The sequence below is a fragment of the Hevea brasiliensis genome, chromosome 10 (assembly GCF_030052815.1).
Source record: "Hevea brasiliensis isolate MT/VB/25A 57/8 chromosome 10, ASM3005281v1, whole genome shotgun sequence".
Taxonomy (NCBI): Eukaryota; Viridiplantae; Streptophyta; class Magnoliopsida; order Malpighiales; family Euphorbiaceae; genus Hevea; species Hevea brasiliensis.
The window spans coordinates 9,881,128-9,905,998 of NC_079502.1; the positions used below are offsets into that span (position 1 = coordinate 9,881,128).

At 32.4% G+C, this 24,871-nt stretch overlaps 2 protein-coding genes across 2 annotated transcripts; both read right to left on the reverse strand.

Moving 5' to 3' along the window:
* Positions 1 to 698: 698 nt before the first annotated feature.
* On the reverse strand, positions 699 to 2,424 carry LOC110661432 (UDP-glycosyltransferase 74G1). The gene is made up of 2 exons (XM_021820064.2): positions 1,652 to 2,424; positions 699 to 1,523 (listed from the first exon to the last, which is right to left on the reverse strand). Exons 1-2 carry the CDS (start codon positions 2,300 to 2,302, stop codon positions 801 to 803), a joined length of 1,374 nt encoding a protein of 457 aa, XP_021675756.2. The 5' UTR covers positions 2,303 to 2,424; the 3' UTR covers positions 699 to 800.
* An 11,214-nt stretch (positions 2,425 to 13,638) lies between these two features.
* LOC110661435 (mogroside IE synthase) lies at positions 13,639 to 15,519 on the reverse strand. The gene is made up of 2 exons (XM_021820068.2): positions 14,707 to 15,519; positions 13,639 to 14,568 (listed from the first exon to the last, which is right to left on the reverse strand). The coding sequence occupies exons 1-2, from the start codon at positions 15,367 to 15,369 to the stop codon at positions 13,828 to 13,830; spliced, it is 1,404 nt and encodes a 467-aa protein (XP_021675760.2). The 5' UTR covers positions 15,370 to 15,519; the 3' UTR covers positions 13,639 to 13,827.
* Positions 15,520 to 24,871: the final 9,352 nt, after the last annotated feature.

A 24,871-nucleotide genomic window follows, 5' to 3' on the forward strand; every position in this document is an offset into this window, starting at 1 on the left:
TCATATTTTTATTTTTCATTTAACTATTAAAAATAATTCACCGGGTATGTTAGTAAAATATTTTTTATTTTAGAGACATTCAACAACGTACTAAAATTTGCCTTCATTATTTTAGCACATTGTTGAATAATTTAATTAGCGAAACTATACCAACCTCCTTAAGGCACTTTTATAATTCTATAGGGATACCATTTGATCTGTAAGCTCTCTTTATTTTTATATTCTTCATGACCTCTTTAACTTTAACGAATCTAATTAATTATATAAGTGTAATTAAGGATCTTTTCTATCCAATGAATATTAAGATTTGTAAAATTATTTTCATATCTGATATTGAACATTTGATCAAAGTAGCATCCCCATATCTTTGATCTCATTATCTCCTGGCAAAATTTATTATTATCATCTTTAATGCACTTGACTTAACTTAGATCTATAGCTTTTTGTCTTTCTGTCATGCTAACTTATACATCTCCTTTTAAGTCTCCAACTTTTAGTACAAATTGACTAGAGATTTACCACAAGCATTGCAATCACTTCTTTAATTTATCTCATTTCTAACTAATATTTCTTGAAGGCCTCTCATCTTTTGTCATTAATGGTAGCTTTTTGAAGCACAAACTAAAATCACTAGAAAAAAAATATTAGTGAAATTATTAAATAGAATAAAAAAGAAAAGAGATGGACTACTCTCAACATGTAACTCAACTCCATTAATTATAATGGGAAAATTATTTATCACTAAAATAAAGAAGACAAATTACTTATTCATGTCCTGATAATTCAGTGATACAAAACACTCAGGAGCTGCCCAATTGGGCCACAAATTCATCAATGTTTATATCTGAACTTCCACCTTCACTAATAGCCTCCTTAGCTAAAATCCTCCAACGGTTTGCTTTCTCCCTGATCTCTTTTCCCTTCTCCCCTTCCATTATTTGCCTAATGCAGAGCTCCACCGATTCTCTTCTCACAATACCTTTCTCATCAGGCCAAGTTCTAATTCCAATTTTCCAAACATCCTCCACAAACTTAGCATTAGTGGGTTGGTCTGTCCATTGAGGCATTGCCACTATTGGAACACCCAAGCTCAATGCTTCAAGAACAGAATTGAACCCACAATGTGTTATAAAGCACCCTGTTGCTTCATGGGCTAGCACTTCCAGTTGTGGGCACCATGAGATCACTAAAGACTTGTCCGATGTCTCCTCCATGAAATTTTTAGGCAACTTTGCTTTCTCTGATTCCCTAACAACCCATAAGAAGTAGCGATTACTTGCCTTCAATCCCCAAGCAATCTCCTCCATTTGTTCTGCTCCAAGTTCTGCCATACTCCCAAAAGCGACATACGCAACTGAACCTTTAGGCTTGTCCTGGAGCCATTTCATGCAGGTCTGAGTGTCTGGCTTAAACAGACTGATGCCATAATCTTTATCATCTTCAAGTCTTTTGTCCAAGAACATAGATGGAAGGGTTGGCCCTACCGTCCGCAATCGCCACCGTTTAGCCATCCAATCCACCACCTAATCAATACCACCCACAAAATTATGAAATTGATTGGTTTAGAAGTCATAAGAAAAAAAAAAAAAAAGTAAGTAATCCTTATTAATAATCGACTAGGAAATTCATAGGATTAAAGATATTTAAGTACCTCTTCTTCCAATTTGTAAAAGTTGTTATAGAGTACCCAATCTGCTTCATCAATGTTTCTGAATTGGTTCACCACCAGATGGTGGAAGCCAGGGTATGATCCTGAATCAGAAACAAAAGACGGTGTCTCCGAAGCTTGAAGCAGAGGCAATCCAGGAAGCGAAACAGTTGGCTCTGCTAGTGGCAGGGGAAGAATACTCCTTTGGACATGATAATATATGTTATTGACGGTGCAAGGCTGAGTGAAAAACACCACTCCAAGCAGTCCAAATTGCTTGGCTACATCAAGTGCCCATGGCAAGAAACCATCATAGATAAGTACATTTACAGGGCGACCCAAATCTTTAAGTTTCTTGATTAAATCTGCCAAGGTTTGTGCACCTACAGATTCTAAAGTTGACAAGTAAACCTCTGTGCTCTCGGCCTGTGAAAAACCACCTTCATCAAAGCCATCAGATATTGTTTCAATATCAACAGGGCTAGTTGGGTCAGAATGCATGGACTTGTTGATGGCAATGGTATTTGCTAGTGTGGCTTTGACTCCTTTGGAGACCAAGCGCTTGGAGAACTGTAACATGGGGTTTATGTGACCCTGAAGAGGATAGGGAAGGATAAGAGCATGAGCTTTGTAGCCCATTTCTTCATTCACCATTTTCACTCGTTCAGTAGGGTCTTGGAGCTGCCTGTTTCCTTGATTAAGTGAAGGGTGCAGATCGGCAGTGTATATACATACATAGAGGAAGGAAAAGATAGAGCAATTGTGTAACAATCAGAAAGAAAAAAAAAAAAAAAAAAAAAAAAAAAAAAGAAGATGGGACTTTGGCGTGTGCCAGTAAATTTCCACTGTCACAGCCAGCTTTTAATATAAAAAAAAACCCCATAGAGATAATTCAACTTTTAGAGATTTTCTCATAAATTTTTGAAATTTTTGAGACACAGATAAACTTCGGATAAAATTATTTTTATTATTTTTTGTCTGTGGGGCATAAATATAATGTTTCTTAAACAGAAAAAATTAGAGAAAAATTTTAAGAAAAATATATGATGAAAGTAAAATTATTTGGAGATATTCTATGGTGTTTGTTGAATTTTTAAGTGATTGTAGAATATTTTTGAAAAATATAGATGGATTTTAGTTAGATTTTTAGCATGTGGGCATATAAAATTATTTGAAATTAGGATATTTAAATTTTATATAATTGGTTGAAGCTTGAGGATGGAAGTTTAAATATGTGAATATTGAATTGGGTTGAATTAAGAATATGTTAGCTGTTGGAAACTTATGGAATTGAGTAAAATTCTTGAATAAAATATTCATGGGTGATTAGAAAATTACAATTCATTTTGCAATAGCCTTATAATATTATTAAGGACCACGGGACAAAATTTTAGAATTTTTAGAGCATGTTTGAGTGGATTTTTACAAAATGTTAATTATAGGGACTAAAACATAATTTTTAAGGTTTTGAGTATTACTTGGGTTGAAGGGCCCAGGATGGGCCATATAATGATGATGAGATATAAGTTGAATTTAGAAGTGTTATTTGAGCATTTTTACAGGTTGGGTAGGTCCCAAGTATCGATAAAACTCTGCCGGATTTCCGGCGTAAATTAGGCTGTCTGTTGCCTCCTTAGAGTTTTATTTTGACTTAATACTAATAAATTTATAATTTAATTATTAGGTGATCGAGATCAGCTATTTTCCTGCATCCAGCAGCCACAATAGTCATTGGTGTACTGTGAGTAAAATATTAATTTTAATTGTAATTTCGATATTATTATATGTTCAAGCATGCCCATGCATCACTTATATGTATATATCTATGTAGCTAAACTCTAGGCATGTTTTATGTTGCATTCACAACTGTTAAAGTGCCATGGATGTTGTTATGGTAATTTGGAGCAGTGTGCGTACGTTGGCGTGCGTGTGATGTGGTGTTGGCTATGGATAGGACGGGTAGTCACGGCTTGAGATCTTCACTGAGACCCAGTCCTTTGTGGTAGTCACGGCTTGAGTTCTTCGCTGGGGCCCCGATTTGGTTTATTAAGCGAAAGTCCGGCTTGAGTTCTTCGCTGGCACAGGTTGGATTTAAGAGAGCTGTATAGGGGATCAGCTCCCATATATTATGATTGATATTATCGGGTGTGTGAGTGCTATAAATTACCTTTTTATTGTTATGATGTGAAAATTATTGCTGATGTTGCATTTCACTCTATAGGGTGCATTAGCTTTAGATAGTTATAGAGATTATGGTTAAAATTGATATTTTACTCTCTGAGTCGAACGCTCACTCTTGTTCACCATATTTTTCCAGGCTACAGGAGGAGATATTTTTCAGAATAACCTGTTCCTTTCCTCTCAGGTTATGAAAAGATTACTTAATTGTATTATTATTCTCTAAATTTATAATTGAGGATTCCGCATGTGCTAGTAGTAGCATTAAGCCCATCAGGGACTGTATGAATTTAAGTTTTCGTATTAATAAATGAAAAGAAAAATTTTTATGAGTTTTAAATGATTATAAATGAGGCAACAGGGTTGAGCTGGGCTCCCCTAATTTTTGTTTCTGATAATTACTGGGTTAAGTTGGCCCAAAATAGAATTATAACAGTTTAATTTAAATTATTTTATATGTATATTGGGCCTAAATTATGGGCCTAGTCATGGGTTTGAGAATAGTAAGGCTTACTACGGGCCTCGGGGGCTTTATGCTGGCCCAGGTCCTAGTGTCAGTCCGGCCCATAAGTTGGATCGTGACAAATTGCCAATTATACATTCCTCGGGCATGTTACGTTAAATGTATATTCTTATATTACTGCTTAGTGTCGGTTGTTGAGGTTTTGGCATCCGGCAATGATTGTCTAATAAGTAACGACCACAACTTTCATATTTATAATCAAAAATTGAAACTTATAATTTTTTAAAAATAAAAAATAACCTTTAATTTAATTATTTTACTCTGTAATATGGAAGATCATCATAAAATTAAAAAAAAAAAAAACCTTTCGGTGTGTTTCTCTGGCTTTCTGAAAATATTTTCTCTCCCGAAGTTCTGGGACCTTATAGCATTTTTGAGTTCTTTCAAGTGCTATACACTTAGGATCTTACGTATGAGAAAATGCCTACCAACTAACAATATAAAATAAAAATTGTAATGAAAAATTAAAATGGATAATTTATCCAATATTTTAAAAAAAATCAGTGTTACATAATAATAATAATAATAATAATAATAATAATAATAATAATAATAATAATAATAATAATAATAACTCAACAATTTTGAAATTGATAATGGTACTGGTAGAGGCAAAACAAATTGAAACTAGGATCCAAGTCTCCTTTTAATTTTTTGGGATTTTGTTTCAATTAGTTTCCTCAATTTTCACCAATGCAAATTCAGTGATCAAAATTCTAAGAGATTACTTCATAATATAAGCCTATTGAGTGTTATTCTACTTTGATTTGGAATGGGGTATTTGAACAATGTATATATGAGATTTGGGTAAATCTCATTTTCTTCAAATTAATTACAAGGGTGAAATTAGGGTTGGTTCATATTTTTTTTTTTACATAATATAAAAGTCTACCCTATTTTAATGTTGGGTCACTCACAAATGTATATGCCTATAAACTTCACATTCAAGATGTTCATGCCTAGATGTAAGGAGGTGTGTTGTTCTACATTAGTTTTGAGATAATGTGTTTGCGCTATATATAAGATTTGGGCAAACTTCTTCCTCTTAAACTAATTTTGAGGTGAAATTACGTTTGGTCCATTTTCTCTACATTGAGAGTCGTACTATTAATAGATGCTTTAATTTTTACTTATTGAATTTTTTTTCTTTTAAAGTATGATAATTAAGGGAGTAGAGACTCGAATATGAATTTAATAGGTGGATAATATGTAAATATTAAATTTTTTTAGTATGAAATTTGTTGCATTTTTAATTTTGAGATAAAATTTTGATTTGCAGAATTTAAATGGGATTATCTATTTCTTAATATCTATTTTTTGGATTTTGTTTCAATTAGTTTCCTCAATTTTCTCCAATGCAAATTCAGTGATTAAAATTGTAAAAGATTACTTCATAATTTAAGCTTATTGAGAGTCTAACTATTAATAGATGCTTTGATTTTGATTTATTGGATTTATTTATTTTTTAAGTAGGATAATTAAGAGAGTAGATAGTAGAATTTGAATTTAATAGGTGAAAAATATGTGCATATTATTTTTTTTTTAATATGAAATTTGTTGTATTTTTTTATTTTGAGATAAAATTTTGATTTGTAGAATTTAAATGGGATTATCTATTTTTAAATTTTGGATTGAGATTGACGAATCGGAGAGGAAGTATAAGTAGAGAAAATGCATGAGTTTCTCTTGATTTGCTCTTTGCATGATAGATAGCAAATGAAAGATGTAGGATAATGTAATCATCTAAAATTGTGGTTGCTGAGTTCTAAAATTTCACTTCACCTTATTCAATCACCAATTTGTCTTTACCTATAAAAAAGTTGTGTTCACTCTTTCATCTATTAAGGACTAAATTGCAATCTTAAGGAACTAGTATCTTGACTTAAAAAAAAAAAATTGCTCTTTTTTGTCCTAGAAAAAAGGATATTAAAAAATCAAACAACATTAGAATTATTTTCAGAGCTATAAGATCTTAAATTCGAGTCTCACTCGAAATCATTTGTAAAAAAAAATCAAATAACCTGAATAATTTATAATCTACTGTTGATAACTAATAGCTAATAGCCAATTATAGTTAATATATATTAAATGTTTGATAAAATTATGTCTAACTGTTATAATTATAATTATATAAAACTAATTTAATTATTATTTATAATATTTTTATATTTATTTATTATTTCTTATTATTTTAAATAATTTCATTATATAAAAAATTAATTTAATGACAATAAAAATTTTATAATTTATAAATTTTAAAAAATAATCAATATAATCTAAATAAAAATAAAATTAAATCATCTACCAGCTAAGGGTGTGCGGTTTCGTTTCGGTTCGGAGTTTGGTTAAGAATTGAAATCGAACTAAAATTTTGGTACGATTTTAGTTTGGTTCTTCATTGTTTCAGTTCCGGTTCGATAAGGTTATTGGTTCTTCAAACAACTTTAAGTAATTATTTCTTTAAAAAGTCATATTTAAATTAATATTTAAGTTTTGAATTAGATTATTAATACATAATATATCATATAGTATATATTTTAGCCTTTTTTAAATTATATAACCTTAATTATAAGGTGCATATATAATTTATGATTAAATATATGATATAATATAATAATATAACTATATCATATAGTAAATATTTTAACTATTTATTAATTATATAATATTTAGGTATAAAATACAAATATAATTAAGAATTAACATATAATAGTATATTTATAATTAAGAATTATAAGATAATTTAATGTATTTATAACTAAAATTATTAAGAAAATATAAAAAAATAAAATAAAATATTATGTTATGTTTAGCTCATAATATATGTACATATATAAATATATATAATTATATTGAAAGTATATAATATATCTAAAAAACATAGAAAAATATATGTATAAATTTGGTTTTGGATTCGGTTCTTAGTGAAGAACTAGAATCGAATCAAAGTATCAAAAAAATTTCAGTTCGGCATGGTTCCTGTCAGTTCCATATGATTCTTTGGTTCTGTTCGATTCAATTTCCTTAAATACCGTGCACAGCCATGCTACCAATTGCTGAGAAAAAGTTTTTAAATGTTGTTAATACAAACTATATCTCAACTATCAGATACAATTAAATCTAAACACTCTCAAAATCAAATCAATGTTATTCATTCATGTAAGATTGCACCTAACAGGCATGGCCAGCTAATTTATTATTTTTATATGGAACATGAATAAAATATGGATTGGTTGGTATACCAACTATATCACATTTGGGTTTGTAAAGGATATAAATGAATCCAATCCATCTACAATTTCAACAATCAAAGGCTCACATGTCATTTAGGAACCCATTGTCTACTTCCTAAAACTTCTCAAATCCCTCATCATCTTCTTCTTTTCCCTCAAAACATAATCCAAACCTATATGGTAGACTTGAAGACAAAATTAAGAACTCTAGAATTTAAAATTTGTTGGAGAAATTATTGTATGAAATCTTGGACTTCAAGTTGATGGCGAAATCACTATAACGTCAAGTCGAGAATTATGAAAAGCAAGAGAACGCGGAGAAACTCAAGGTCAAGAACACCATTGCATATGGGTTCGATGTCATCGTTGCTAAGCTCAAAATAAAAAAGATAACTAATGTGATTAATTATCATGTGATATATGAAAATGACATTACTATTCATTGAAATCAATCGAAGTAATAAAAAATTTTAGTGTATCTATTTTAAATTTGGCTGTAATTGACATATATTTGAAATTTTGTGCATAATTAACAAAGTTAAAATAATTAATTATAATTAGAGGTAGTAAATCTTAATTCAACATGTGAATTCATCGAACTCAAAGTGATATGTAATCCATTTTCACGCTATATCATAACTCGAAATAACATAACTATAAAATTGAGAATTCAATTAATGACTCAACTTGTAAATATCAATTTGGTTAATCTAATCAATTTAAAATTTAAGTTAAAAAAATAAATTACTAAAATTGATTTTTATGATAAAAATCAACATTTTGATCCAAAATATTCGCAATCTACAATTAAATTGAATTTGATCCGAAATATTTTTTATACAACAATTCTATTGATAAACCTAATTAAATTGTGATCACAAATGATTCGATCTCGATTCACCTAAAAAAATGAAATTCAAATAATTTGGAATCCAAAATAATTTGTAACTCAATTCATCTAACCCGTTTGTTTATAAGGATGATAATGAATAAAGTACTGTAAAAATCACCCTATTCAAATTTAAAAATAATAATAATAATAATTAATTATTATTATTATTATTATTAATTCAAATTTAATTAAAATTTATCATAAATTATTTAAACTTATTTCAAACATTATTATTATTATTATTTAAATAATATTCAGACCTGTTTAATTTTATATAACTTAATTAATAATCTATAAGATATATTTTTTATTAATAATTTATATTTTAAAAATAGTTTTATAATTTATTTAAAATATAATATATAAAAACTTATAACTATTATTATAAAAACACATATATATTTTATATTTAATTAATTATTTATATTGAATATGGGTAATAAATACACAATCTATAAAATCTAAACTCAATTTGAATTCTAAGCAAGTATTATTTTTTCAAATCTAAACTCGTCCCAAATACAATTCCATGCTAACTAAATCTTTCCTATTAGGTTCAATAACGTTAAGCACTCAAAAATATCTAACACTTTTAAATATAAAGAGTTATTTTATCACACATTGAGCAGTTTATTTATTTTATTTAAATAATATAATTTAATAATATTTATTTTTGTATATTTCATGCTTCAAAATCGTACTATAGAATTTTACTAAAGATTAAAATTTTAATTATTTATATTAAATACAATTTAAGTTTTGACTAAAGTGTCAATAATCATATAACTATCAAAATTAAATTCAATTTTATTTTTTAAATGATTATTAATTATTTTCCCTTAAATATTCTTTTATAAAAACGTACTAATATAGTATTTTTACGTAATAGTAACTATAATAATAAATATACTCAGAGATAAAATCTCAAATATTATTATTATTGGTTTTATAGAATTCATAATCATTTGTTAATTACATTGTTAGTCTCCATAAGTGTTGACTAGTTTTTATATATTTTTTATTTATTGAATTTTTAAATTAAATTTATCATTATAATTAAAAAGTGAAAGGAAAAATTTTGATCCTTCGTGATGTCATAAAAGTTACTTCTATTAGATAAATAGAATATGGTTGATTTTTGTGATTATTTTTTTTATTTGATGCATTTTAAAATTTATAAATTTCGAATTAAATATTTTATACTAAATTTTACTTTAATAATTTTTCTAATTAAATAAGTTATATAAATTAAAGAGAAAAAAAATAATTCTCAATATTTTATATTATTGAAAATTGCCACTTGTGCTTTAAAAAGAGTTGCAACATTGGTTATCAACGTAGTAAATAAGAAATCTTGTTTAAAAATATTTTTAAATAATAATCATTTAATAAGTTTATTGTCACATATAATCATTAACCTTTAAAAAAACTACAGAGAGACAGAGATAAAGAAGCCGCAAGGAATTTTTGCTGAAGTCTAGAGTAATCTTTTGAAATCATTCATGAGAGTCTACAGTAATCTTTAGTGATCGTTCATGAGACCTACTGGTGTGGGGTTTCTTTCTATGGTAAATAATAGAAAATAACATGAACTCAACTCAACTCAACTAAGTTTTTATCCCAAAAATTTGGAGTCGGTTATATGGATTTGCTTTCTCCACTTTAAACGATTTTAGGTTAAATCCTCAGATATGTGTAATACTTCTAGGTCATGTTGTACTACTCTCCTCCAAGTCAATTTAGGTCTACTCCTTTTTTTCTTTCTATCCTCTAACCTAATGTGTTCTACTTGTCTAACTGGAGCCTCCGTATGTCTACGCTTCACATGACCAAACCACCTCAATCTCCCTTCTCTCAACTTATCTTCAATTAGTACCACTCCTACTTTTTCTCTAATACTCTCATTACGGATTTTATCTAGTCTAGTATGGCCACTCATCCACCTTAACATTCTCATCTCTGCAACTCTCATCTTAGACTCATACGACACTTTCAGTGCTCAACACTCACTACCATATAACATAGCCGGTCGTATGGCTACACGGTAAAATTTTTCTTTCAACTTATTGGGAATCTTACGATCACATAAAACTCCCGTAGCACGTCTCCACTTCAACTATCTGGCTTTAATCCTATGACTAATATCCTCCCCACATCCCCCATCTACTTGAAGGACTAAGTCTAGATATTTAAAGTAATTACTTTGGGACAGTTTGGGACAGTACCACTCCGTTCAAACTAACTCCTTCCCTATCACCAGTTTAGCCTTCATTGAACTTGCAATGCATGTATTCTGTCTTCGTTCTACTTAACTTAAAATCCTTTGACTCTAGAGTACTTCTCCAAAGTTCTAACTTTCTATTGACTCCTTCTCATGTCTCATCTATCAGAACAATATCATCTGCAAACATCATGCACCAAGGAATATTTTATTGTATATGTTTCATCAATTCATCTAAAACTAATATAAAAAGGTAAGGGATTATGGCTGATTCTTGGTATAATCCAATTGAGATCGGAAAATCTCTTGTGTACCCTTCCACTGTGCGCACAATAGTAGTTGCTCCTTCATACACATCTTTCAACACTTGTATGTACCTAATAGATACCCTCTTTTGTTCTAACACATTCCATAAGACATCTCTTGGAACACTGTCATAAGCCTTCTCCAATCAATAAAAATTATGTGTAGATCTTTCTTCACCTCTCTATATTTCTCTATCAAGCTTCTAATGAGAAAGATCGTTTCCATAGTTGAACGACCGAGCATGAAACCAAATTGATTGAGAGAGATAGAAGTATCATGACGTAGTCGATGCTCCACAACTCTCTTCCACAACTTTATAGTATGGCTCATGAGTTTAATTCCCCTATAGTTTGAGCAACTTTGTATGTCTCCCTTATTTTTAAAAATAGGTACTAAAATACTCCTCCTCCATTCATCAGGCATTTTCTTTGAGTTTAAATCTTATTAAATAATTTAGTTAACCATGCCACTCCCATATCTCCCAAACACTTTCATACTTCAATTGATAATTCATCGGGTCCACAAGCTTTACCCACTTTTATTGTTCTAAGTGCTTCCTTTACTTCTAAAGATCTAATCCTTCTAGTATAATTCACATTCTTTTCTATTGTTCTATAATTTATATTCACGCTATTACCATTTTGACTATTATTAAAGAGATCATTAAAATAATTTCTCCATCTTTCTTTAATGTCTTCATCTTTCACCAACACTTTTCCTTCTTTATCCTTAATGCACCTAACTTGATTGAGATCTTGACATTTCTTTTCTCTCCTCCTTGCTAATCTATAAATATCTTTCTCTCCTTTTTTAGTTTCGAGTTTCTCATATAACTTTTCAAATGCTTGTACTCTTGTTTTACTAACTGCCTTTTTTGCATCTTTCTTTGCTATCTTGTATTGTTCATATGCCTTATTATTATCACATTTAGGTAATTTCTTATACCATTCCCTTTTTCTCTTCACTGCCTTTTGTACTTCCTCATTCCACCACCATCTCTCTTTTGAGGGTGGTCTATGTCCTTTAGATTCTCCAAGTACTTTTCTAGCTACTTCTCTAATCTTTGATGCCATTTGTATCCACATATCATTGGCCTCCATATCCAGCTTCCATACTTCGGACTCGAGAAGTTCATTTTTGAACTTCACTTGCTTTACTCCTTTGAACTCCTACCACTTTATTTGAGCTACACTATTTCTTCTGACCTTACTCGAATTGTTCCTAAACTTGACATCCAAGACTACCAACCGATGTTGACTTGTTAAAGCCTCTTCTGGAATGACCTTGCAATCCTTGCATAGAGCTCTATTTGTCTTCTTGGTTAAGAGGAAGTCGATTTGCTTCTATGTTGTCCACTTTTGAAAGTCACTAAATGTGACTCTCTTTTTATAAAATAGGTATTTGTTAGTATTAGGCCGTATGCCATAGCAAAATCCAAGATGCTTTTTCCCTTCTCATTTCGACTGCCAAAACCAAAACCTCCATGAACATTCTTATAACCTTGTCTATCACTTCCTATATGTCCATTCCAATCTTCACCAATGAAAACATTCTCTTCATTCGGTATACTTTGCATTAAATCATCCATATCTTCTCAAAACCTTTGTTTACTCTCACTGTCTAGTCCTATTTGTAGGGTATAAGCACTAACTATATTTATTGTTTCTCCTTCCAGTACTAGCTTTACTAATATAATTCTATTTCCTACTCTTTTCACAGCTATTATCGCGTCTTTCAATGTCCTGTCTATGATTATGCCCACTCCGTTCTTGTTTCTCTCATTTCCGGTAAATCACAGTTTGTACCCTGAATTACCCACTTCCTTACTTTTCTCTCCTACCCATTTAGTCTCCTGAATGCAAGCAATATTCACCCTTCTCCTCTCTAAGGTATTCACAAGCTCTATTAATTTTCCTGTAAGTGATCCAACATTCCAAGTACCAACCCTGATCCTCCTCCTATCCTGCTCCTTCCTAATTGGTCTCCTCCTATGATATCTTCTATTGTTTTCTATGTCTATCTTGTGTTCTGTTTCACTATCTGTTCTACTATCTGTCCTATGGACTAACTTCTTTACCCATACCCGTCCATGATGTGGGAACTCTTGCTCACTTAACACCACACTTGGGTGCCGGCGTAGCGCGTCACTTTAGATGAACGCCCTACACCCTTGCATATTTCTTACTACACCCGGGCTCCGATGTAGCGCGTCATTAGTAGAGGACGTCCCAACGTTTATATCATTTGAATTCATATCATAAGGTGTGACGAAATTTTTACGCTGGTTGTCACCTACCGCAACCCTCCTCCTTTATCTGGGTTTGGGACCGGCTAAGCGTAAACTAGTTAGACGGAGTTAGAAAATGACATGAAAGAAGTTAAATTCATGGTTGGGATTGTAGTAAAAAAAAAAAAAAAGCAATTTTGATTATTGCCTCAACGTACGTTTTGCATAAAGAAAGCAAAAAATTCAATGAAGAGAAACAAATAGGAGCTCAGCACCAGAACTTTCACTGTAATGGTAGAGCTTCAAAATACAAACCAGGTAAATAGAACAAGATATGAGATTGTGGAATCTTTAAAAAAGAAAAAAAAATCATATTATATAAAATAAATTAATAAAATAAACCACCTCAATGAGCAAGATTTCGAATTGTTATTGAAAATTTTAAAAACTTGAACTTTTATTGTTGGAATTGGAATGTTGCTTGGGAATGAAACTGCATTTTCCTCAAGGATGGAATTGACAATACACATCACAAATGACCATGCCAAGAACAAGAAGTAGAAAATTTAGTACTACAAGTGAATAAATAAGTTACATATTCACCTGCAATTGCTAGAAGAAATATGTAAAATAGCATCTACAAATTCATCAATATTTTTATCAGAACTTCCACCTGCATCCACTGCCTGTTTGGTCATTTGTCTCCATTTGGAGGCATTTCTTTTGATCTCTTTCCCTTTCTCTCCCTCCATTATTTCTTCAATGCAATTTTGTATAGATTTCCATCTAGCAATCCCTTTCTCATCTACTGGAGTTTTAAGTCCCATTTTCCAGACATCCATAATGTACTTGGCGTTTGTACTTTGGTCTGTCCTTTGTGGCATTGCCACCATTGGCACTCCCAAACTCAAAGCCTCCAGGCTAGAATTCCATCCACAGTGTGTGAGAAAGCATCCCACTGCCTCATGTGCTAAAACCTCTAACTGTGAACACCATGTCACCACCAAACCCTTGTTGGAAGTTTCCTCCAGGAAATTTTCTGGGAGTTTAGCTTCTTCTGATTCCCTGACAACCCACAAAAAATAACTGTTGCTCCCCTTCAATCCCCAGGCAAGTTCTTGCATTTGCTCTATGCTTAGATCTATCAGGCTCCCAAATGACACATATACAACTGACTCTTTTGGTCTATCATTTATCCAATTCATGCAAGCATAATTATTAGGCTCAAAAAGGCTGAAGCCATAGTCTCTGTCATTTTCAAGCCTCCTATCTAAGTACATAGATGGTATAGAAGGTCCAATTGTTCTGAATGGCCAGAGCTTGGCAAGCCAATCCACCACCTATAAGAAATTTCATATTAGAAATTAATTATTGAAATGAAGATGAAAAAAAAAAAAAATATATATATATATATATACACACACACACACACACACACATACATGCCAATCTGAAGTTAATTAATCCAGGATAATTACCTCTTTTTCCAACTCATAAAATGTGTTGCAAAGGACCCAATCTGCTTTATCAATATTGGAGTACTGATCCAAAAGCATGTCAAAGAAAGCAGGGTATGATCCCTCCTTATAAAGGAAAGAAGGCAAATCTTGAGGCTCAAGTGGTGGCAATCCTGGAAGCAGAATTAATTCTGACTTGGAAACAGGAAGTTTGATGAGTTCCTTGTGCACATGATAATATATGCTGTCTACTGCACAAGATTGAGTGAAAAAAGCAGCAGAAACCAACCCAAACTTCTTGGATACATCAAGACCCCAAGGCAAAAATGCATCATATATTATACAATCAACAGGGCACCCTGAAACTGAACTATTCAACCTTTCAACAAGATTGACAAGGGTCTTGGAACCAACCTGCCAAAAGCGTTCCAAGTAGGCTTGGATGTTCTCTGCATGGATTCTACCACCTTCATCATAGCCATCGGATATGGTCTCGAGAGGAATGGAAGTGGATGATGATACTCTCTGTATGGTATTAGAAATGGCTCGAGTAGTAACAAGTGTTACTTGGAGTCCTTTGAGTTCCAGGCGCTTGGAGAATTGGAGCATGGGGTTTATGTGGCCTTGGGCTGGGTAGGCTAAGACCAAACAGTGCGCTCTAGGCGTTTTCTTTCCCTTCTCCATTTCTCTATTCTCAGCCTTCGGTTCTTGCTTTTTCCCAATGTTTCTACTTATTATAAATAATTACTTTGTACTTATGCTGTCTCGTTCATTAAGAGCAGGAAATGGCTTCAGAACTTCTCTCTCTCTCTCTCTCTCTCTCTCTCTCTCTCCAAGACACTTGCCATCTCTTTTTTAATATACGACACCAATTAAAAGCCTGAAACTCAAAATCTAGTTTAAAGATGAATTTAATAGCACTAAATTAAATTTCATCAGTTGCATTTATCACTTAATTATTAATATTTTTTTATCATATGGTATGAACGTGTCCAAAAAAAATTTCAAATTGCTTTAATTTCACCTAAGAAGTTTAATTTAATTTTTTTAACTTTTTTTTAAATTAGTTTAGAAATTTTAATTTAAAATTAATTTAATTTAAAATTTAAGAAATTAAACTTTTAATTTTTTTTATTTAAATTAATAAATAAAAAATTTTATCTCATAAATTTTCATTTTCAAATTAAATTAAACTAAAATTAAAATTTTTAAATTAATTTAAATAAAAATGAAAAATTAATTAAATTAAACCTTTTAATAAATATTAGAGTGAAATTAAACATTTTATCAACAAATTTCAGACCCTAAAACTTTAAGAGTTTTCTTTTTAATATTTTATTAACTTCCCGTTGGATTATTTATTTGTATCTAGGTGTGAATTAACATTAATCAATTGTTAAATTCATTGATAAATTAAATAATGATATCAAATAATAAATTTAGTAATTGAAAATATATAAATGAATTGAATCATGTGATTGGATAAATCTATAGTGGGTCAGACTATCTATAAGCTCACTAAAAAAGATGTCTCAACTCTCAGTCATATATATTTTGATAACTCTATTTAATAACAGATAAAATTCAAATAGAATTTAAATATTATGGATATTGAAAATTATAAATTTATCCCTTTATTTTCGTTCTTACTATTTATAAAAAATTATAGATATAAATTTTTTTTAAATATACATATTTTCTACTCATATAAAACATAAGGATTTAATTTATATTTCTATCACTTCCTCTAAGTGTTAAAAGATATTTGTAGCTTAAATGCTAACAACAGTGTATATCACGTGATATTAAAGTAATATGAAAAATTTTGATATTTCAATTAATAACAATGCAAAATTGAACTTTATTTTTATATAATTTTTTTAAATATAATTATAAAAGTTAAATAAAAAATAAATATAAAATATGAATAAAAATATATAAAAATTATGACACTGCTGATAAGAGTGAATCGTCATGTCACACAGTATTCTGTGGGACTGGCCTACCATTACCAAGGCGATTAGGCAGTTGAAATGAAAGAAAGTTCATGCTGTGGCTGTCTTCAACAATCAAGTGCAGCCCGGCTTTATTGTCCGTTCACATTGAGAATAAAGCTTGTTAGCTGGTTACGGCTGTTTCATGAAAAATAATTTTATAAAAATATTTTTTTATTTAATTATATTATTAAATTAATTATAAATATTTATATTATATATATATTTCATATCTTAATAAATTATTAAAGTAAGAAAATGATTTAATTTTTGTATATTCATTTTTTTTAGTATTTTAAATATAAAAAATACAAAAAAATAATATTTTATAAAAATAAAATATTGATACTAAGTGAGGTAGCTTAATGAGTTAACATCTTATTCAAATCATTTTATCTCATGACTCTTGAGTTATTATATTATAAAAAAGTTAAAATTATGCATTTACTAATAACTTAAATTTTAATATAATGGTAAACGCTTAATCTTATAATTGAGATCAGAATAAAGATCATAGGCCCAAATTCTTAATAGATGCTAAAAAATTATTGGTAATAAGTAAGAAATAATTTAATAAGCTAATATTCTTTTTAAATTTTTTCAATTTATAGTGTTTAAATTGCTACTTTAGAGTTAAAGTTATACTTTTATTAATAATTTAAATTTTTAATATAATGGTAAACGTGTTATCCTACACAAACGTCATCAATTCCACTGTTTTTTTTTCTTTTTACTCTGAGCTATCATTATCCATCAATTATAGTTTCCATGTGTCTTGTTTCAATTTTTGGTTGGAAATTAATGGCCTCCTGCTATATTCAATCTTGTGGACATGAGGGCAGAAACTTTCCTCTTCCATATATGGTCGCTGTATTAGCCAAATTTGCGAAAGACTTGTGGTCATGTGAGGTCCTTTAGTTTAAATAATTAAAGCTATATTAAGGAGTTAAGATAATATATTATATTTAAATATATATTATGAAATTAAATATATTTATATGTTATATAAATCTCATATTTACTATTAATTATATAAAATTATATTATTAATATAACTTCTCAAAATATATATAATTAATCTTGTAACTCAGATCTTTGGATAGTCCATGAGTCTAATGATATTTAATAGTTTAATCATGAGATTCATTCAATTGATTCAATCACTGTAAGACTCACTCAATAAAAAAAAATATTTTAATTAAAGATAAGCAATATTGATAGGATTGTCAAATATAGCAATCTCTATAATTATACACTATATATATAAATATAATTCTATAATTATGCTTGTTAATAATATATATATAATTATATAGTTGATTTACCATAATCAATTATTATCTATATCTTTTTATAAAGAGATCAGATCAACTATGGAGGTGTGTTCTTTCTCTCTAATCAATTTAATACACTATTCTCTTATACTAATCTAACTTGAGCGTCAAAGGGTTCTCATCGGGTCCACACCTAGTGAACTTCTGACCCATTTATTTTTTATTTTGTAGGTTCATACCCATAAGAAATTTTTATAGACCGCAATAGTAGTGCCGTCTATGTGGAACGACACAAGAAGCTACACATCTTCCTTATATTCTTTATATTCTGAACTTAAAATGGGAAAATGAACTAAGTGAAAGGATGGCTTATGGTTTGCAACAACTAAGCAAAAAAATTTTTATCGTGCTCAAGAAATTTCTAAATTTACTCAGGTATGATCTAAAAATTTTATTTACAGTCACATGAGTTTTGTTTTAAATTTACCTGAGGGCTTTATATTCTATTGGCCGATCAATCAATGACATTCTTCTTGTAGTAAGTATAAATGCTTTATCATTGCATCATTCTTTATTTTTTGCTATTACGTGCCTATATATAACCCACGTACTTCAGGCAATATTTTCATATTTTATTTTACAAAGATTTGACATTAAGAAAAAAAAAAACCATCACATTTTCAATTGCTATGGAGTATTTTTAATAGTTTAACAATTGACGGGAGATCATTGTGAAGTTTCAGAACTTTCAAATTATTTGAACTTATAAAAATTCTTATTTAATAATTTTTGTTTATTTTACAAAATTGTTAATGTTTCTATGGTAGGGAAATAGTCTCGATTTATGCTATTAGCTTTAAAAGAGCCACATTTAATAAGTTCATCGCTGCACCTTCAGCTTTGTATGTTAGGCTATTGCTGTGTTTTATTGAAAATTACCTATAATGCTTCCAATCAATATTATATGAATTTTAGTCAATTTTATTGACACAGAATTCTATTATTATCAAAATAAAATTCATTGCTTGACTTTAAACAAATAGAAATTATGATTGTATTTTAGTTTAATGGGACTTGAAAAAATTATATGATTCTAAAAATTAATTTTTAGAATTATTTGGAGACAATAGCATAAACTCCATTAGATTAAATTATAGTTCGAGTTTGTCTTCAAGATGAATGGTAATTGGAGACACCTAAAATTATTTTAAAATTTATTGCTATAATTTCTATGATCTAACATTGCTTTTAATTTGTCACGACCCAACCTATGGGCCGGACCGGCACTAGGATCTGGGTCAGCCTAAATCCCCCGAGGCCCGTAATAAGCTTAACTATTCCTCAACCTAACTCTAAGGCCCATTTGGGCTCAATTTTAAGAATTCAACCGGACAGAGTCCGACTATAAAATAGACCATAAAACGGGGAGTTTTTGACTCACTCGACCTATAAACACAATACATAATCATCTGGGGAGCTCAGCTCACTCTCCATATAATCATGATGCCATAAAAATAAATGGGAGGTCGGCCCCCTCATCCAGTCTAACATACATGCTTTTAATAAGTTTACAGGTCCAACATACAATTATATTACTGACCCAAATCAAATAAATATTTCTAATACATAGGAAATTATAGGAGTTAACAGAATTATACAAACATTACAGATATTAATAGACGACCTGCGAAGAAGAAAAGCAGGTTAACCATAACAATAATCCTCCTGTAGCTTGGAAAAATAATTGAACAGGAGTGAGCGTTCGACTCAAAGAGTAAAATATCAACTTTAACCATAATCTCTATAGCTATCTAAAGCTAATGCACCCTGTGGAGTGAAATGCAACATCGTTAATATTTTCACATCATAACAGCAAAAAGGTAATTTGGAGCACTCACACACCCGATAACATCAAACAATACAATATACGGGAGCTGATCCCCTATACAGCCCTCTTAATCCAACCTTTACCAGCGAAGATCTCAAGCCAGACTTTCGCTTAATAAACCAAATACGGGTTTCCAGCGAAGATCTCAAGCCGTGTCTACCCCGAAGGACTGGGTTCCAGCGAAGATCTCAAGCCGTGTCTACCCGTCCTGTCCATATCCAACACCATACACCACTCACGCCAACGCATGCACACTGCTCCAAATTATCACAAACAACACCCATGGCAATTCATCAATTAAGAATGCAATATAAAATGTGCCTAGTATTTAACTACATAGATATATACATATAAGTGATGCATGGGCATGCATGAACATATAATAATATCAAAATTACAATTAAAAATAATATTTTACTCACATACTCAACCGAAGTCACTGTGGCTGCTGGGCGGAGGAGGAAGGCTGTCCCGGCTCACCTGATAATTTTATTATAATTATTTAATATATTTGCCTCAATACAAACTAAGAAAAGATTAAAGATGTCCTAAATCATGCCAAAAATCCGGCAGAGTCTCCACTATACCTAGGACCTACCCAACCTACAAAAGGGCTTAAAACGCACTTCTATATCTACAAACCATACACCCAAAACTCAATCACATCACACAGCCCCTCCTGGGCCCATCCAAACAGTCATCAATCATAATATATAAAATTACAATTTAGTCCTTATAATTGACCCTTTTGTAAAAACTATCCAAATAAACTCTACAAATTCTAAAACTTTGTCCCGCGGTCCTTAGCAATATTACTAAGCTAATGCAAAAGGAATTATAATTTTCTAAGCTAATGCAAAAGGAATTATAATTTTCTAAGCTACCACGAATATTCTATGGGTTTTTAATCCAATTCAAGCACTAGATAATTAAAAAAAAGTAAGGTTTGAGTTTACCTATGCCGATTCTGACCCCGGGAATGCGCTCGAGACATCTGACAACGGTGGAGTAGCCAAAATCTCAATCCAATTCCGAGACTTTTTTGGTAGCCTGTTTGTCTAGCCCAAAATTCACAGACCCAGACAACTGTCAAATTTCTGCGAATTGAAGGTACCTACACGAAGCCCACAATACGGGGGTTAGTATATAATTTTTACGAAATTTTCTAAGCTCATTTAGTGCTCGGAAAAATACTACGAAGTTTCGTGAGACCCACCAAAAAAAGGTGTCAAAAAATTTTGAAATTTATATTGCCGCGAAGCTCTCGACGAGTGGAGAGCTCCTGTACTCTCGGTTTTCTCGCGGGGTTCATGGTTTGCAAGAAATCTAGCCCAAAAATTGAAATGAGCTAAAACTTTTCAGACAAAAATTAGGCAAACTGCTTGATGGATTTTGGTGTTCTTAGTGTCTATGGAAAGCTCTCGAGGTGTAGATGTGTTTTGACACAAGACCCAATCCGATCGGTGGCCGGATCGGCAGAATTTTAGCCAGGAAGGTGAAGTGTCACGCGCGCACAGGGGAGGACTTCGCGTGTCATTTCCGGCCGCCTGGAGCACCAGCCGGGGGTGGGGAAGGGCTGGGGAGGCGGGCGGGCGGGTGAGGTGGGGAGGCTGGGGTGGGGGTGGTGCGGCGTAGGGAGGAGGGAGGAGAGAGAAAATGGGAGAGAGAGGAAGAGCGACCGGAACACACGGGGAGAAGAAAAAAGAAGAAGAAGGCCAGTCCGATTCGACCGGTCCGGTTCGATTTAGTCAGTCTGATTCAAGATACAAAATTTTAAATTTTTACCTACCTTGGGACCGAAAATGAAGCCCAAAAATTTCAAAAAAATTCTAGAAAACTCAGAAAAATTCATAGAGTCCAAATATATTTTTGATTTTGCCACATGATCTTTAAATTAATTTTTAAAAATCATCAAAGTCTTATATTTTCGAAAAATCGAATCCGATTTCTAAAATCCGAAAAATTTCAAATAATTTTCTAAAATTTAAATAAAATAAAATATTAATATATAGTCATAAAATAATAAATTTAAAAAAAAATAGGGGTGTTACATTCTTCCCCCCTTATAGAAAATTTATTCTCGAATTTTACACAAGGCAGATTAAAGTACAAAATTACACATTGAATAGGTAAGGGTACTTGCTACGCATGTCCCGCTCTGACTCCCAGGTGCACTCTTCCATTGACTGGCTCCTCCACAAAACCTTAACCATAGGGATCTATTTTGATCTTAGCTGCCTCACTTGGTAGTTTACTATGGCTACAGGTTGCTTCTCAAATGTCAAGTCTTCTTTCAGCTCTACTACATCCGGCCGTAGCACATGAGAAGGATCAGGTATGTATTTCCTGAGCATGGAGATGTGAAATACAGGATGAACATGAGAAAGGTTGGGTGGTAACTCCAACCGATAGACAACTGCTCCAACTCTATCAGTAACCTCAAAAGGTCCAATATACCGAGGTGCCAACTTGCTCTTCTTTCCAAATCTCATGACTCCCTTCATCCGAGAAACCTTCAGGAACACGTAATCGCCTACTGCAAACTCTACATCCCTCCGTCTGGGATCTGCATAACTCTTCTGCCTACTGAAAGCTGTTTTCAATCGTTCCTTGATTAAAGAAACCATCTCTGAAGTGTACTGAACTAGGTCTATATCATGCACCTTCGCTTCTCCCATTTCCGTCCACCACAAAGGAGACCTACACTTTTTGTCATACAGCGCCTCATAGGGTGCCATCCCTATGCTGGAATGATAACTATTGTTGTAGGCAAACTCCACCAAGGGTAGCTGATCATCCCATTGACCTCTAAAATCCAAAACACACATGCGAAGCATGTCTTCTAGTGTTTGGATTGTCCTTTCGGACTGCCCATCTGTCTGAGGGTGGAAAGCGGTATTAAAGTTCAACTGTGTGCCAAGTGCCTCCTGCAGCTTCCTCCAAAACTGAGAAGTGAACTGGGGCCCTCTGTCAGATATTATGGAAGCAGGAACCCCATGCCATCTGACTATTTCTCGAATATAGAGTCGGGCATACTGTGCAATAGAATATGTGGTCTTCATAGGCAAGAAATAAGCTGATTTAGTCATATGGTCTACAATTACCCATATCAAATCATATCCCCGCGTGGTATGAGACAACCCAGTCACAAAATCCATAGTAATCATTTCCCACTTCCATTTTGGGATAGGGATCTCTTGCAGCTTTCCTGACGGCCTCTGATGTTCAAATTTCACCTTCTGACAACTCAAGCACTTGGACACAAAGTCTGCTATGTCTCTCTTCATGCCATTCCACCAATAGCTATCTTTCATATCATGTTACATCTTGGTAGAGCCTGGATGGACATTGTATATTGTATAGCGTGCCTCTCGCATGATTTTGTTTCTGAGATTGTCCACGTCGGGCACACATATCTTGGAACCTTGCTTAAGGGCGCCATTATTGGCAAATCCAAACTCACCACCTTCACCCTGCCGTACTCTTTCTATGATCTTTATCAATTGCTGGTCTCTGTACTGGGAAACTCTAATTCTATCTCGTAGGTCTGGTCTCACTAAAAAATGGGCCAACAATACCCCCTCATCTGAAAGATCTAAGATCAGACCTTGATCCATCAACTCATGTACTTCCTGAACCAATGGTCTCTTCTTCGCTGATATGTGCGCCAAGCTGCCAGAAGATTTTCTGCTCAAAGCATCTGCTACTACATTGCCCTTCCCAGGGTGGTACTGGATGGTACAGTCAAAATCCTTCAAAAGCTCCATCCATTTCATCTGTCTCAAATTTAAATCCCTCTGTTGGAAGATGTACTTCAAACTCTTGTGGTCGGTGTATATTTGGCACACTTCACCATACAGGTAGTGTCTCCAGATTTTTAGTGCAAAAACTACAGTCGCCATTTACAAATCATGGGTGGGGTAGTTCTGCTTATGCCTCTTTAGTTGCCTTGAAGCATAAGCCACTACTTTTCCATTTTGCATCAAAACACACCTTAAGCCAACTCTGGAGGCATCACAGTACACGGTATATCCTTCACGACTCATCGGTAATGTCAACATAGGAGCGGTGGTTCGACACTCCTTAAGCTTCTGGAAACTCTCCTCACAATCATCTGTCCAAATGAATGGAACATTCTTCCGAGTTAACTTAGTTAAGGGAGCTGCTATCCTGGAAAAATCCTGCACAAAACGCCTATAGTAGCCAGCTAGGCCCAGAAAACTTCGCACCTCAGTGACTGTTGTAGGCCTAAGCCAATCAATTACAGCCTCAATTTTCTTAGAATCCACTTGAATGCCTTCACTAGAAACCACGTGTTCCAAGAATGAGATGCTTTCTAGCCAAAAATCACATTTTGAGAATTTGGCACATAGCTAGTGCTCCCTCAAAGTCTGCAACACCATCCTCAAGTGCCACACGTGTTCTTCCTCAGTTCGAGAGTATACCAAAATGTCATCTATGAATACGATGACAAAACAGTCCAGGAATGGCCTGAACACTCTATTCATAAAGTCCATGAAGGCTGCTGGTGCATTAATGAGTCCAAAAGACATCACCAAGAACTCATAATGACCATATCTTATCCTGAATGCTGTTCTGGACATATCCTCATTCTTGATTCTCAACTGATAGTAACTTGATTGTAGGTCTATATTGGAAAAGAATCTAACCCCTTGGAGCTGATCAAACAAATCATCGATCCGAGGAAGTGGATACTTGTTCTTCACAATCACCTTGTTCAGCTGTCTATAGTCAATACACAACCTCAATGACCCATCTTTCTTTCTCACAAATAAAAAAGGAGTGCCCCAGGGTGAAGTGCTCGAACGCATGAAACCCTTGTCCAAAAGCTCCTGTAGTTGCTCCTTTAACTCTTTTAATTCTGCTGGTGCCATCCTGCACGGTGGCATTGATATGGGGTTTGTACCCAGCACAACATCAATGCAAAACTCTATTTCCCTTCCTGGTGGCAACCCTGGAAGCTCCTTAGGGAAGACTTCCATGAATTCTCTGACAATAGGAACATTTTC

What these genes read in the sequence shown, in the direction of transcription:
- LOC110661435 (XM_021820068.2), bottom strand. Translation starts at nt 15,369, where the DNA reads ATGGAGAAGGGAAAGAAAACGCCTAGAGCGCACTGTTTGGTCTTAGCC. An exon ending in TTTATGAGTTGGAAAAAGAG is followed by an intron (nt 14,569 to 14,706) that starts GTAATTATCCTG and finishes AATTTCTTATAG; the next exon opens with GTGGTGGATTGGCTTGCCAA.
- LOC110661432 (XM_021820064.2), bottom strand. Translation starts at nt 2,302, where the DNA reads ATGGTGAATGAAGAAATGGGCTACAAAGCTCATGCTCTTATCCTTCCC. An exon ending in TTTACAAATTGGAAGAAGAG is followed by an intron (nt 1,524 to 1,651) that starts GTACTTAAATAT and finishes GGTATTGATTAG; the next exon opens with GTGGTGGATTGGATGGCTAA.